Below are 14,897 nucleotides of genomic sequence, written 5' to 3'. Positions count from 1 at the left end.
GGCTCTCCTACCAGATTCTGGGAAAGTGGTGGCAAATTTGGTAGCTGCACAGTTTTTTAATCTTCCAAAATCCCCGCATCAAAACACAGAACAATTACATGGGGAAAAAAGGAAAGAAAATCCATGTACATTTACAATAAAGCTAGGTGATAAGGTTTTCCCTAAAATACAAGCAAAGAGAGACAAACTACAAATTACCAACAGAAATAAAAGCTTTGTGGACTAGCATCTGTGCAAGGGGAGTAATGTAACAGGTGGATGAGGCACCAGAGAACAATAGAACCCTGAAATAGCTCGGAGATGTTCTTGAAAAGCATGACTGCAAGGAGACTCTGGTAGGAAGAGAAAGAGGACAGTATGTTCTCGTGAACTCTGAAAATTGGCCAGCCAGGCCTCCCTTTATGTCAGATTCTTACCTTGAGGAGAAAGTACCAGAAGTGGAACAAAAATAAGTGGAATAAGATACTTCCAGACATCATGCAGTAACTAGAATGATTTTTGCCCTTCTGCCAGAACAAGAAGAAAACCGGACAAAATACAGGAGGCATCTAGTTTAGGACATTGAATAATGCTGTATATCCTGAGAAAAGAGGAAAAAATGTAGTGAATCTTTTCATTGCTTTGACGTTCTACCTGGTGACGAATTACAGTCCACATTCAGGGAGGGTATCCCGAGCAGAGACTGGCAACCTTGAAGAGTTGACAGAGAGAAATTGGAGATGAGGAATACTGCAGCAAATTTAAGGCAGAGTACCAGGGGGAGGGAGCTGCTGCATAGAGAAAGCTGGAGATCTGCAGAGGCATCTCCTTGGAGCTTTTGCTGAATTCTAAACTTCACATACATATAATGAAACTCCATGGGTGAAGGAAAGAAAGGCAGAAGAGCTATAAGCTGAACAGCCCTAAGAACTCAGCTAGGATAGGGAAGGGCTTCATTCTAACCAGCCAGAAAAGAAAGTCCTCATTGACAGTGAGAATGGAGACTCAGAGGGTCATTCAATGGCAGTGGAGCTAAATCAGTCCTAGAATAAAGGCTAAATCCACAACACCAAGCCTTGAAATGAGCAGGCTGATTCACCAGTAATTTAACTATCTATTAGACAAAAGTCTAACACTCTTGAAAGGAATTCAATAAATCCGGCACTCTACAATAAAAAATTTACAATGCCCAACATCTAATTTGAAAAATACTAGACATGAGAAGCAAGAAAATGTGACCCTTACTTTGTAGAAAAATCAGTAACAATAAACAGTAATGATTCAGAGATGATAAAATTTTTTTAAGGACAAATAATTGTATATTGTTTATTTCATAATCAGAAACTTAACTGCAATCCAGCTAGACTTCGGTGGGAATAAGGAAAATATGGAACCCAAAGAACTGTAGGGAAAGCATAAGGATTATAGGATATTTTGAGCATATAGGGATGAAGGGTTGCTCTACTGATAGAGAAGGAATGTCTGGTGGCTAAGATAAAACACAAGTCAAATTTCATTAGATTTGTCCACAGTCATTAACGATGATCTTCTTGCTGGTCTGGCCATTCCTGGACCCAAAGCCTTCTTGGCTTCCACAATATCCATGCTCTCCTTTGCCATGCCAAAGACCACATGCTTTCCATGCAACCACTTAGTCTTGGCTGTGCAGATGAAATCTGGGAACCATTTGTGCTGGGGTCCAGCATTTGCTCTTGACAAGACTCTGGGACCTGCTGCACCTCCCCCTGCAACAGGGACCTGCATGCTTCAGGATGAAATTGTTTTGTTTTTTTAAAAAGATTTATTTATTTATGCATACAAGAGCTAGGGTACAGGCCAGAGAAGCAGGGAGTGAGAGGATTCACCAGAGACAGAGTGGGGAACGGAACAGGCAGATTGACCAAAGTACACTGCTGAGGGGAGCAGCGGGCGAGTCAGGAGAGGTCTGCTACGCCATGTGGGTAGCTCCCTGGCCAGCTGGGGATCGAACTCATGCTGCAGAGGCTGCGGACAGCTTCATAGTTTGCGTCTCAACCCTTGCGCCACCAGGGAGGCCCGGGATGAAATTGTTATTATCACATTTCCCCCATAGATGGATATGCTGCCAGTGCCAATATGGCATATAAAGTCACCATACTGGACACAAATCCTGAGATAATTCTGTGAAAGCAGGAACCTTGATAACCAAATCCCTTCTCCCCAGTGCTCTTCCTGCTTCTATTCAACATGATGCTGGACATCCAAGCCACTGAGGCAAGAGAAAGAAATAAGAATTGAACATGAAGAAGCAAAACAGTCTGTTTTTCACAAATGATAATGACAAAAGTATAACAGCTTAAGGTTACAAGATACCAGATCAAACAAAAAATTCCTCCATGCTAGCAATGGTACCACAGAGTATTTCTATAAGCTAGCAATAAATAACTGAAAAGTGAAAAATAATCAACTACCTTTACATCAGCAGTAGAAAACATTTAGTATATTCAAATGGTCAATCAACAGATGAAAAGATGCTCAACATCATCAGTCATTGGGGAAATACAAATAAAAACAATGAGATGCCACTTAGTATGGCTATTATCAAAAACATAAAACCAAAGTAGGAAATAACAAGAGATGACAAAGATATGGAGAAACTGGATTGTATGTATTATTAGTAGGAACGTAGAATAGAGCATTTGCTATAGAAAATAATATTTTGATTTCTCAAGAAGTTAAACATAAAATTACCAAATGATCCAACAATTCCACTTCTGGGTATACACCCAAAAGAACTGAAAGCAGGAACTCAAATAGATGCTCATACATTAATATACATAGCAGCAGCATTCACAATATTCAAAAGGTGGGAGCAACTCAAATGACCATCACTGGAAAGACAGATAAAGTATGGTGTGTTCATACAATGGAGCAGTATTCAGCTTTTCTCCAACAAGGATGAACCTTCACAATATTATGCTAAACGTAATAAAGCAGACTCAGGAGGGCACATGTTGTAAAATCCCCCTTACATGAGGCACCTAGAAAAAGTAAATTCATAGACACAGAAAATGGAATGGTGGTTATCAGGGACTGGTGGCAAAGGGGATGGGAACCTTGGTTTAATGATCAGTTTTGGCTGAGGATGTTAAGAAACTTCTGCATATGCTATGGCCCAGCACGGTGGCCATACTTTATGCCACACATCATTATACATTTTATTTATTTTATTTTATTTTATTTTATTTAAAGGTGAGGAGATATTTATTTATTTTTAAAGATTTATTTCTTTATTTATACAAGCACTGGGTATAGTCAGAAGCATGGGAGGGTGAGAGAATTCACCAGAGCCAGAGTGGGGAACCAGAACAGGCAGAAGGACTGAAGTACATTGCTGAGGGGAGCAGCGGGCAGGAGCAGCTGGGGATCGATCCGGTGCTGCAGAGGCTGCGGGCACCTTCACAACCCGGCACTCAACCGCTGTGCCACCGGGGAGGCCCTCATTATACATTTTAAAATGGCTTACGTGGTAAATTCTGCTACAGATAAATTTTGCCACAGCAAAAAAAAAAAAAAAAAAAAAAGTACTCAAATAACTAGGGATGAATTGAACAAAATATGTGTAAGACATGTACACTAAAATGCTAACACTTTGTTTAGAGGAACTAAATAGAGAACTGTCCCATGTAAGTAGATTCACTTCACTTGGTATATAGAGAAATTCCTTGTTCTTTTTATTGCTATTCACATGGTCCTATGCTAATGTGATTTTTTTCCACATATTTTGTTACTATTAATAATTTCACAACAGGGTCCTCCCCGGTGGAGCAGCCGTTTGAGCGCAGCGCTGTGAATCCGCAGCCTCTGTAGTGCAGGTTTGATTCCTGGCCCCCCAGGGAGATTCCCACATGGCACAGCAGACCTCTCCTGCCTCACCCACTGCTCCCCTCAGCAGTGCTTTTGGTCTGTCCGCCTGTTCTGCTCCCCGCACTGTCTCTGGTGAATCCTCTCACCCTCCCGCACCTCTGGCCTGTACACTAGTTATTGCAGAAATGAAAAATAAATCTTAAAAAAAAATTTTCACAATAAACAACCTTGTCTGTATGTTAGGTGTGTCTTTATGCAGATTCCTAGTGGAACTGTTAGATCACTTTTAGTTTGATGTTGCCAAATTCCCCTCCAGAGAGGGGACAGGTTGCACCCCTGTCAGCCTCACTGTCTAGGTGACATGACATTTTATCAAACTTCTGACTATTTGTCAATTTGGTAGATGAGAGGTGGAATTGTGAATGAGGTTAAACATTTAAAAATATGCTTGAAAAGTAACTGCATTTTTTTCTAACTGTCCATCATTTGTTACTGATGATTTTTCTATTGGGCTTCTGACCTTCATTTAGATTTCTGTGTTTTTTTTTTTTAATAAATTAGGAGTTTCCAAGAGCTTTTTAAAAAATATAAATTAGCTCTTTGTCTTTGATGTAAACTGCAGATATTTTCTATCACTTGATTTTTTTAACCTTCCTCCCGATTTTTTTTTTTTTTGCTATGACAAAAAATTAATTTTTATGTAGTCAAATATATAAATCTTTATGATTTGGGCTTCTGGGTTTCGAGATGAGAGACTTTTCCCACTCTCAGATTATAAATGAATTCATTCATGTTTTCCTTTGGGACATCTATGGTTTTACTTTTTTTTTTTTTTTTAAGATTTATTTATTTATTTATACAAGCACTGGGTACAGTCAGAAACGCAGGAGGGTGAGAGAATTCACCAGAGCCAGAGCAGAGAACAGAACAGGCAGAGTGGCAAAATACACTGCTGAGGGGAGCAGCGGACAGCAGGAGAGGTCTGCCGAACCATGTGGGACCCTCGCCGGGGGCCACCGGGGATCAAACCAGCACTGCAGAGGCTGCGGCCAGCTTCGAAGCCCAGCGCTCAACCGCTAAGCCACCAGGGGAGACCCTACTTTTTTATTTAGATTTCTGATCCTTTTGGAGTTTATTCTGGTATTGATATGAGGCATGATTCTCATTCTATATTTTCCCGTGTGGTTATCCAGTTTTCACATTATGTATTTAAAAAGTCTGCATTTTTTACTGTGTTTTTTTTTTTTTTTTTTTTTTTTTTTTATAGTTTATTTTTTTTATTATTTTTTTTTTATAGAGGCATGCTTTATTTATTTGTTTGCTGGTTTGTTTGTTTGTTTTTTTGTTTATACATGCACTGGGTACAGTCAGAAGCGCAGGAGGGTGAGAGAATTCACCAGAGCCAGAGCGGGGAGCAGAGCAGGCAGAAGGACCGAAGTACACTGCTGAGGGGAGCAGCGGGCGGCAGGAGAGGTCTGCGCGCCATGTGGGACCCTCCTCTGGTGGCCGGGGAGCAGCCGGGGATCGAACCGGCGCCGCAGAGGCCGCGGGCAGCTTCGCAACCCAGCGCTCAACCGCTGCGCCACCGGGGAGGCCCTTTTACTGTGTTTTGAACGAGCATTTTTCTCGTACATGTCTGTCTATATGTAATTGTTTATTTTTGAACTTATCATTCTGTCCTATTGATCTATTCCTGAACAATTACATTTTTTAAAGGATGCTTTATAATGTTTTACTATCTGACAGAGCTAGTGTACCTTTATTGAACTTCTTTTTCTGAGTTTTCCCAGCTGCTTCTGATTATGTGCTTTTCTAAATACATGTTTGAATCCCCTAGTCTGGCTTCAGGAACCTTCCTCCACAAAAGACTGGTATTTTTATTTGGAACACATTAATCCTTCATGATTCTGAGTAATCCTTTGCTCCAATTTATTTAAACCTCTCAGGAATGTTTTTAATTTTTTCCCCCAAATGTTAACTCCATTTTCTAAGTATTTTTTAAAGATTTATTTTATTTATTTATGCATACAAGAGCAGTGTAGGCCAGGGGTGAGGGAGGGTGAAAGGATTTACCAGAGACAGAGTGGGGAGCAGAACAGACAGATCGACTGAAATACACTGCTGAGCGGAGCAGCAGGTAAGACAGGAGAGGTCTGCTCTGCCATGTGGGTAGCTCCCTGGCCGGGGATCAAGCTCAGGTCACAGTGGTGATAGCTTGATAGCACTGTATTTTAAATTTGTGTTGCTATTGTAAATTAGCTCTTGTCCTTCACTACCTATAATTTTTATTGATTGTACATAAGAATGCTACTCTTTATATTAAAACTTTACAACCTGTCACTTTACTCAATTTTCTTATTTGCATTAGATTTAGTATTGATTCTCTTACTATATCTCTTCCTTTTCTTCCTATGCCTTGATTCTTTCTGGTCTGACTGCACTGGCTGCCTCATTTAATACACAATTAAATGGCGGTATAGATGGTGGACTTCCTGACTTACTCAGGAAAGGCTCCAATGCCTCCTTATTAAGCAAGTACTGGTTTTTAGCATTTTTTTAAATCAAGAATGAGTGTTGAATTTTGTCAAAGGACTTTTCATCAGCTGTAATCAAATTGCTTGTCTTCCTAGATTTATTAAAATGAAGAATTATATTTATTAATTTCCTAATACTGAACCACTTGGGCATAAACTGCACTTGTGATGATAGAACATCCTCTATGCCCTATTGGTTTCTGTTACTGATATTTTATTTGGGATTTTCTTCTGACATGAATTAATCTGGTGTTCTATAATTTTATGATTTGTAGCTATTATAATACATACTAAATAAATTATAAATAATTTGATAATATTGACTTAAAGGGATGGAGATGAGAAAGTTATTTTTCCACTCCAGTACTTTTATATCACTTCTCAGGGGGTAAGGGAGGACTCTGCCTCCTCCATTCTGCTGATCAGCTTTACTACTTTATTTGAAAGGGAAAACTCACATTTATATTGGCTATACCCTGATTCAGCAGTACCCTGCCTCCTTGGATAAAAGACAGGATAAGAGAGATGCTTTCCTGTCCTGGGCAGAGGGAACAAGGCACAAGCTGCCTGTCTTTGTTTAGGAAAATGTGAAGGCAGATTTCAGGGTGGGCCTAGCCATGGTTGGAGAACCCCCATAATTCAGCATAGGCAGGGGGTGCCGCTTGAAACAGGGAAGAGGCTCCCTCTGTCCAACACCACATTCCCAAGTGGGATCAGTAAGTCTGGGTGGTCCAGGTCAACAGGGGCACCTGGACCTGTGGAATTCACTTTTGAGGCCCCTGGGTCTGAGACAGGATTCTCTGTTCCAGCTTGGCATACTGTGGGAGAAGGGCCTCGTAGACCTGGAGGAGTAGAGAGAGCAGTTAGTACCTGAAAAGGCCTGTTTCATTGCACAGCTGGTGGGAGTGCGTGGTACAACCCTTTGGAAATCAACTTGACTTTAAGGAAGTATTTAGGAGCTTGAAAATGCCCATCACCTTTCAATCATTTATTCTACTTCTGTGAAGCTCTCCTAAGCAAATAACCCTAAATATAAGCAAATAACCCCAACCAATGGTCTTAGACACACTAAACATTCAAACTTTGAAGAGTACCTTGGACCATACCTTGGCCCTATAAAGGAACACAGTCTATTGGCACAATGGCTGCCTCTTCAATGGGAAACCACCTAGTGGTCTATAAAGCAGTTCACACAGCTGTCCAAGAGAGGGTCTTTTTGCCTCCCTGCCTTCTGCCTACCTCCCAAGTTAGAGCTCAAGTGCAAGGCAATGAAAACCACATCATACAGATGCAGGAATCACCCTGGCTTCGAAATCTCATGCTCCACAGGACTATCTCTTGTAACAACTCCAAGTAAGAGTAAATACCACGAAGTCATTATATGCAAGGAAGCCCTAACTGTAACTTGCAAGCAATTATTTACTTTTCCAACTTGAGAAACAGCTTCCCAAGCAAAGCAATTTTTGCTTAAACAATGTTGCCTAATAACTCTGAGGACATCCCATTATATTAAGTCTCAAAGGAAATAGCTAGAAAGTTAACAAAAGGTCAATTTCTTATGCAGACAAGGAAAAGATTTTAGGAAAAGGTTTTACTAACACTTTACCCACATAGGGTTAATTATAACTGAAAAACTTGAAGCAACTGCTCTAAGACATGAAAAATGCTCAAATAAATTATGATTCATTAGCCAGACAGCACATTATGCAGTGTGTAAGGCAATGTACTACTGACTGGGAGAAAAGATTTGCAAACCATACATCTGATAGGAACTTAATATCCAAATTATATAAAGAAATCAAACAAGTTAACAGCAAAAAGAACCAGCAATCCAATTTAAAAATGAGCCAAGGATCTGGACAGACATTTTTCCAAAGGCATACAAATGGTTAACAGGTACATGAAAAGATCTCCAACACCACTAATCATCAGAGAAATGCAAATCAAAACCACAAGGAGTGTTTGCTTTGGCAGCACATATACTAAAATTGGAACGATACAGAGATTAGCATGGCCCCTGTGCAAGGATGACATGTAAATTCGTGAAGTGGTCCATATTTTTGGTCAGTCAGCCTGTTCTGCTCCCCACTCTGTCTCTGGTGAATGCTCTCACCAACCCCCGCACCTCTGGCCTGTACCCCAGTTCTTGTATACATAAATGAATAAATCTTTTTAAAAAAAAACACAAGGAGATAACACCTGACACCTATTAGAGTGGCTATCACCATAAAGATAAGTAATAACCAATGTGGGTGAGGAGGTAGAGAAAAGGGAGCACTTGGGCCCAGTTGGTGGAATGTAAGCTGGCACACCCACTCTGGAAAACAGCGTGGAAGTTCCTCAAAAAATTAAAAGTAGGTCTATCAAATGAACTGTAATTCCACTTCTGGGTATTTCACTATAGAAAACAAAAACACTAATTCAAAGAGATATATATACCCCATGTTCTTGCAGCATTCTTTACAATAGACAAGATATGGAAATAACCACGGGTATGGATACATAGATAAAAAAGTGATATAAATTTGTGTGTGATACATATGTGTGCATATAAAATGGAATACTATTCAGTCACAAAAAAAGAATAAAATCTTATCATTTGCAACAACATGGATTGACCTTAAGGGCATTATGCTAGGTGAAATAAGTCAGAGAAAGACAAATACATTATCTCCATATATCACTTATGTGTGGAATCTAGCAAACAAGCTATCTATGAAAAAACAGATAGATAGTTGCCAGAGACAGGGTGTGGGTGAGTGGGTGGGTGGGGGTGTGAAGTGGTTAACGTGGTCAAACATTACAAACTTCCAGTTATAAAATAAGTAAGTCATGGGGATGCAATTTACAGCATGTTGAATATGACTGAGCTCCATCACTACTGCAGGTGCCACAGAAAGAAAACAGAAGCAGCTCTGCTCTCAAGGAGTTTACAATCTAGTGCTCAAATAGGTCACTTACACCAACAATCATAGACCATCACTGCTTGCAACCTGATGTTGAGAAGGGTTCTGAGGTTATGCATGGGCTGAGCGGTAGATCTAGTTCCATGAGACACCAGCACCAGGGAGCATGGTATTTACTACCTACAAAGAGGCAAGTTCAGCTGTTTGCTGCCCTGAAACTTCCCCAATTACCCTTTGCCTTGCTCACCTCCTTCTAAAGAGGATGAAAGAGCCAGGCTCTATTCCAGCCAAGGTTGACCATATGACCAAGTGGCTGTCCACTGGGGAAATCAGGGAGAGCAGGCTTGCTTGAGAAGCAAGAAAAATTTGAGGAGAGACCACCCAATGCCCAGCTCTGAGTCCCATGAACACACTTGTGTGGTGATGTGTTGCTCAGAGCAGCTGCAGACATCCAGTGACCCCCTAGAGCACATCTAGAGCTGTGAGATCCAAAATAGCAGCCACAAGCCCCAGGGGCCTTTGAGCACTTGAAATGTGACCAGCACTGTAAGCATAAAATGCACACCATGGTCAAAAGCTTCATACACACACAAATGTAAAGCATTAGACTGGCAATTTTTCTTATTGATGACTGTTAAAATGACAATATTTTGGACAAATTGGATTTTAAAATACATCATTAAAATTAGTTATTTATTTATAGTAAATAAAAAAAAAATTGAGACTACTTGAAAATTGAAACCCAACCAGCAAAGAGTGGGGTCTGCCTTCACAGGGATTTCTTGTCCTCCCTGACTCACAGCTATCTTGGATCCAGACTTCAGATTCCAGTGCTGGAAACCCAGCACATGTTCTGTTTACGTGACAGGGTCTTTCAGTGGCTTCAGTAACCCAGTGAAATGGGCATGGGGAGCAATGAAGATTAGCCCAGCAATCTATCTGACCCCTGGGGGCTGTAAAACCTGCAAGATCTGTAAATCCCAGTTGACAACTGGCTTCTTTAGCTGTTTCCTTGACAATTAAAATAGGGTTTTCCCCTTTAGTTGAATACATCAAATTTGATGTAAGTGATGAGGAAAAACTTACCTTTGAAAAAAACAACCTAGTTGGCTTTCACAATGCAAATGCTATGCCCAGATTCTGACGTCTCTCACCTGAGAAGCTCCGGGGGTGGGGGTAGCAGCTAACTTGGGATTTGGGGCTAACTTCACCACCTCAGAAAAGGACACATCTGTTCCAGCTGCAAGGCCTGGAAGGGAAAGTCCATTTCACATCAGTGCACATTGCAAATGACTTTAGCTGGAAATAGCATTTTCTCTCTGGGTGAAAAGAATGTCCTAATGCTGGATGATGGTGATGTTTGCAAAACTTAGTAAATATACTAAACATCACCATTTAAAATGGGTGATTTTTCCTTTTGGGACAAAAACAGATGAATCTGAAAGTTGTGATGCTAAGTAAAGTAAGTCAGGAAGTGAAGGACACTCATTTGCAGAAAGTAAATGATGAAAGAAAACAAACTGGAAAAACACAACAAAAATCATTTTTAGACTTGTGAAAAAATCAGAGGGGATGGAAGGAAAGAGGTAGGAACATGAGAGGTAAAGTGATAGATTGGGGCAGTAGAGCTCTGTGGAGGATGAGTGAAGCATGTACATGTATGTTGGTGAGAAGCTGTACTTCCAAAATTATATCGTTATGTCAACAATTGGCAAATCGATAAAATTAAAAAAATAAAACAGAATAAAAAATAAAACTTACTTTGGTAAAAAAATAAAAAGAATGGGTAATTTCTCTCTCATAATAAATCATGACTTGCGAAAACCAAAGAAAAGAAAAATTTTAAGTGTAGACCCCCTTTGGCAGGACTATTATGTCTTGCTCACTGTGGCCGTGCTTTCCACAGACCAGGTCACCTAACTGCTGACATCTGACTGACGTGGCTCCTCCCTCACGTGGCTCCACCCTTGCCATCGCCCACGGTGGCCTGGTCCCACAACCTCACAGCTGCTTCACTGTGTGCAAAGTCCTTCGCGCCACTCCTCCTGCTTCTTTGCTCTGCTCCTCAGATAAGCTGCAGCTGAGAACACAAGTTTAAGGGGGTTCCTCCCAACCCTCTACCTCTGAGCACCAGCTAAGCTTCCTCAGAACATTTCTCCCAATTTATGGCCACAGACTTGTTGGAGGAATAGCCCTTGCTGAGCTGGAAGCTCGGTTCGGCCAGGGACTGGTCTCCAAGGTAGTCCAGGCGCCCAGGAGGCTGCCCACAATAGAAGGCGTTCAGTGACTATTCACCACACAAAGGCGCGGCAGCACTGGACAAGAGGGAGGCTGCCACAGGTGGGCAAGGCACAGTGAGGAATTCCCAGGCAATTTGAGGAGCAGTATGAGATGGATAAGAAAACACCACCAGCAGAGGGGAGGGTCCACTCGAGGTGTGAGGCCCTGTTTTTTAACTGATGGTTGCAAAATCCCCGCTCAGAGTGTGGGAAGGCCCACACTCAATTTTCAAAGTTCTGAGGAAAAGTACTTTGGACATGGTGTCCTTTGTTTAGCCAAGATGGCATTCTTTAGGAGGGCAAAACAAAGACATGTAAGACCTCAAAACAGTATCACCTACTGGTTCCCTCCTAAAGCTTTGTCTGAGTTGTGGCGCCCAACAAAGCTAGTGTGGAAACAAAGAAAGAGAAGAAAAATAGAAAGAAAGGCTCATAGGGAGGTGCAAATAAAAGCCAGTATGCAGTAAAGGCTAACTTAAAACATAACAATCTGGAAATAAATTGCCCAATGATACAGGTGTTGGCATGAGGAGGGCCTGAGGTGGATAAGATAGGGAGGGAAAGGAATAAAAGAAGGGTAAGTGGCTAATCATCAAGAGGATGATATAGACCCTATTCATTGTCCACGTTGCAAGAAAAACATGTTTATATAAATGTGTTAAGAGTAAAAGTGTGAGAAATGAAACCACCAGAAAGAAAAGACAAAGCCCTTGTGGTAGATGGGTAGCCAGAGAATAGGGCAAACTGACCAGACTGGAGGAAAAAAGCCCTTGCAAGCATGTGCAGCTCCAAGGAGAATCTGCCCCTACTGGGGAGATATCTTTAGCAGAGGCCTCCATGAGAGAGCAGGGCCCAGAAGGAGCTGTCCAGGGTCCTGGACTGCTTGGGTCTGAAGCTTTCACCTTTGTGAAAGATGGCTCTAGACTTCATTCATCTATTCTGCCCTCCAGATGCCCAGACTCATGCCTGTGTGCCTTCAAGCATGCTCTACATCCTTCTCTAATGTCCCTGTGTTGAGCCTACCTCTGACCAGGCCTGGTTCAGTTAGGCCCCTGCCTCCCTTCCCCCACTTTAAGTAACGAACAAAGGACCAGAGGTTTTAGGTTGGTTGTCACTTGCTAGGAGGGAGTAAAATGAAGCTAACACTCCCACGATGCCAACATCCCCAAAGATTGGAAACATTTTAGTCTCCCCTTTGCATCCTCCTTAGTCAATCTGTGCCCCAAACCCTTCCAACCTACCATGGAAAGCTTGGTAGGCAGAGCCCACACAGGCGGAGTTGGCAGTGTCTATGACATACACTGGGGCACCAAACACGTCTGCAAGCACCTGGAAAGGAGACAGAGGGTCTTTCTGTGGTGAGTGGTTACTTATAGGGCACAAAGCCATTTTGGGATGCCCTTTCAGGCTCTCTTTCCTCATCTGTCTTCTGATATCTTCCATTCTATCTCTACTACCTTAAAAGAAATACAGTTGGCCATGTCACCCTGGTAACAATAGGGTCAGGACAACCTAGGGAAAGTCTCCAGGGGAGGGCCACAGCTTTCCAGGCTGCACCATTTAGCCATTTTATCATGACAAGGCAGAAAACTTAGGAGGTATGCTAAGCAAGGTCAAGGTGGAGGCAGCTAGGCAAAAGACTAACACTAACAACCCCCAGCATTCCCAAACCAGCAAGGGCATGTTTTATAGGGATAAAGATAAAGTTTTCCATTTAGGTGCACAAAAATAAATAAATTGTATAAATTTAGAATGGAGGACCTATACTAAGAGGGGCTCACATGGAAAAGACCTGAGGTCCAAGCTGACCAGAGCTATTATAACAGATGCCACTGATGCTCCTTCATTAGACTGGTGTGTACCCCACCCTCAGATGCTGTGCTGACTGCTAATGGTTCACAGATGCCCCTCTGATTTTGCTCAACAGAGGCTGCTTCTCACAGGAGGTTATTCTTACCTCTCAGGGCAGTCATTTGACCCTCTTACCCCAAGGTGGAATCAAGTCTGTGGTATAATTCATGTTCCAGAAATCCCCATGGAATGGAGCTGAAGCAGGCTCCAGTCCGAATCACATCCTTGCTTATCCTCCTTCCTCTGCCCGACTTACATCCCTCAGTCCCTTTTTCCTGGGAGCACACTCTCACAAAATTGGCTATAGAAGATTTCCATTTTAGTCTCTGCTTCTAGAGAATTTTACCTATGGCAGGTATATTATAAGGCAACAGGTGATGCTGTTACTTGAATAGATAAGGAAGCCTCAGGTTACATCCCAAAATGCCCCCATAAGACACTGTCCCAATAAGATACTGACAGTCTCATGATGTGAGAGCCTGCTTCTCACAAACCCGCAAGTGGATTCCAATTCTGGTAACATATTTCTCATGTAATGAACAACCAGAAGTACAGAAATCTAGCTACTATATTACAAGAGAAATGGCTGAGAGATGAAGAGGTGAGTAGATAGAACACAAGAATGCTACATCAGGATTCTTGGGTATGCTGGGGGTTGTGTTAGTCTTCTGCCTTGCTGCATCCACATTGATCTTGCTTAGCATGCTTCCTATGTCTTCTGCCTTGTCATGATAAAATGGCTAAATGGTATAGCCTGGAAATCAACATAAGAATGCTATATTAGCCCTATATCAGGGCTTCCTTGGTGGCCTAGGGGTTAAGTCTCAGTGCTATCACTGGCCAGGGAGCTAACCCACATATGGCACAGCAGACCTCTCCTGTCTCACCCGCTGATCCCCTTAACAGTATATTTCAATAGATCCACCTGTTCTGCTCTCCACTCTGTCTCTGGTGAATACTCTCACCCCTCACACCTCTGGCCTACACCACAGCTCTTCTACACGAAAATTGAAAAAAAAAAAAAAAGAATGCTGGTGTAACATGTCAAAAGGTTTGCCGTGGAAGGATGGACACATTCTGTGGACTCCAGAGCCAATACTGGTATCTGAGTGGAGTTACAAAAGGCAGCAGATTTCATCTGAGTTTAGAGCAGAACCTGCTTTCAGTGTGAATTAGGAGGCCACAGAGTTGACCTCCTGGGAGAGTATAAGCTGTGGTCTCCCACCCCTGAGGAGTAGGAATAGAGGCAGTCCTTACTGCTCAGGGAGGGTCTCGACCTAACAGATGTGGAAGAGACCACAGTGCAGGGCCGGCTCTCAGCCTTACCTGTAAGATGTCTCTGTTATGAGATGCCCCTCCAGTGGCCAAAATCTTTGTCTTGGGCACTGCAAGGAAAAAATGAATGGCTGTGACAATTCCCCCCAAGGCATGTTGATATTTTAGGGTGGCTCATTCCTCATTGTGGGGGTTTTCCTGCCCGGTACATCATAGGGTGTTTAACA

At 42.1% G+C, this 14,897-nt stretch overlaps 1 protein-coding gene and 1 non-coding gene across 2 annotated transcripts in view; one reads left to right on the top strand and one right to left on the bottom strand.

The window, feature by feature from the left end:
• Positions 1–5,427: 5,427 nt before the first annotated feature.
• XYLB (xylulokinase) overlaps positions 5,428–14,897 on the bottom strand; it is a 35,250-nt gene continuing 25,780 nt past the window's right edge. The window contains exons 16-19 of the mRNA XM_037526604.2: positions 14,722–14,780; positions 12,786–12,873; positions 10,420–10,514; positions 5,428–7,201 (exon numbers count right to left, since the gene is read on the bottom strand). Coding sequence (XP_037382501.1) covers positions 7,124–7,201; positions 10,420–10,514; positions 12,786–12,873; positions 14,722–14,780 — 320 coding nt within the window. The 3' untranslated portion in view covers positions 5,428–7,123. The remainder of the gene's footprint in view (positions 7,202–10,419; positions 10,515–12,785; positions 12,874–14,721; positions 14,781–14,897) is intronic.
• LOC119237810 (U6 spliceosomal RNA) lies at positions 8,318–8,421 on the top strand. The gene has a single exon (XR_005123444.1). It is a non-coding gene; the product is annotated as a U6 spliceosomal RNA (small nuclear RNA).

The sequence above is a fragment of the Talpa occidentalis genome, unplaced genomic scaffold (genome assembly GCF_014898055.3).
Source record: "Talpa occidentalis isolate TD23 unplaced genomic scaffold, MPIMG_talOcc4v2.1 talOcc4.10, whole genome shotgun sequence".
NCBI classification, from domain to species: Eukaryota; Metazoa; Chordata; class Mammalia; order Eulipotyphla; family Talpidae; genus Talpa; species Talpa occidentalis.
Note: the sequence above shows the minus strand (reverse complement) of the source record. Positions and strands in the feature narration are given on the sequence as shown.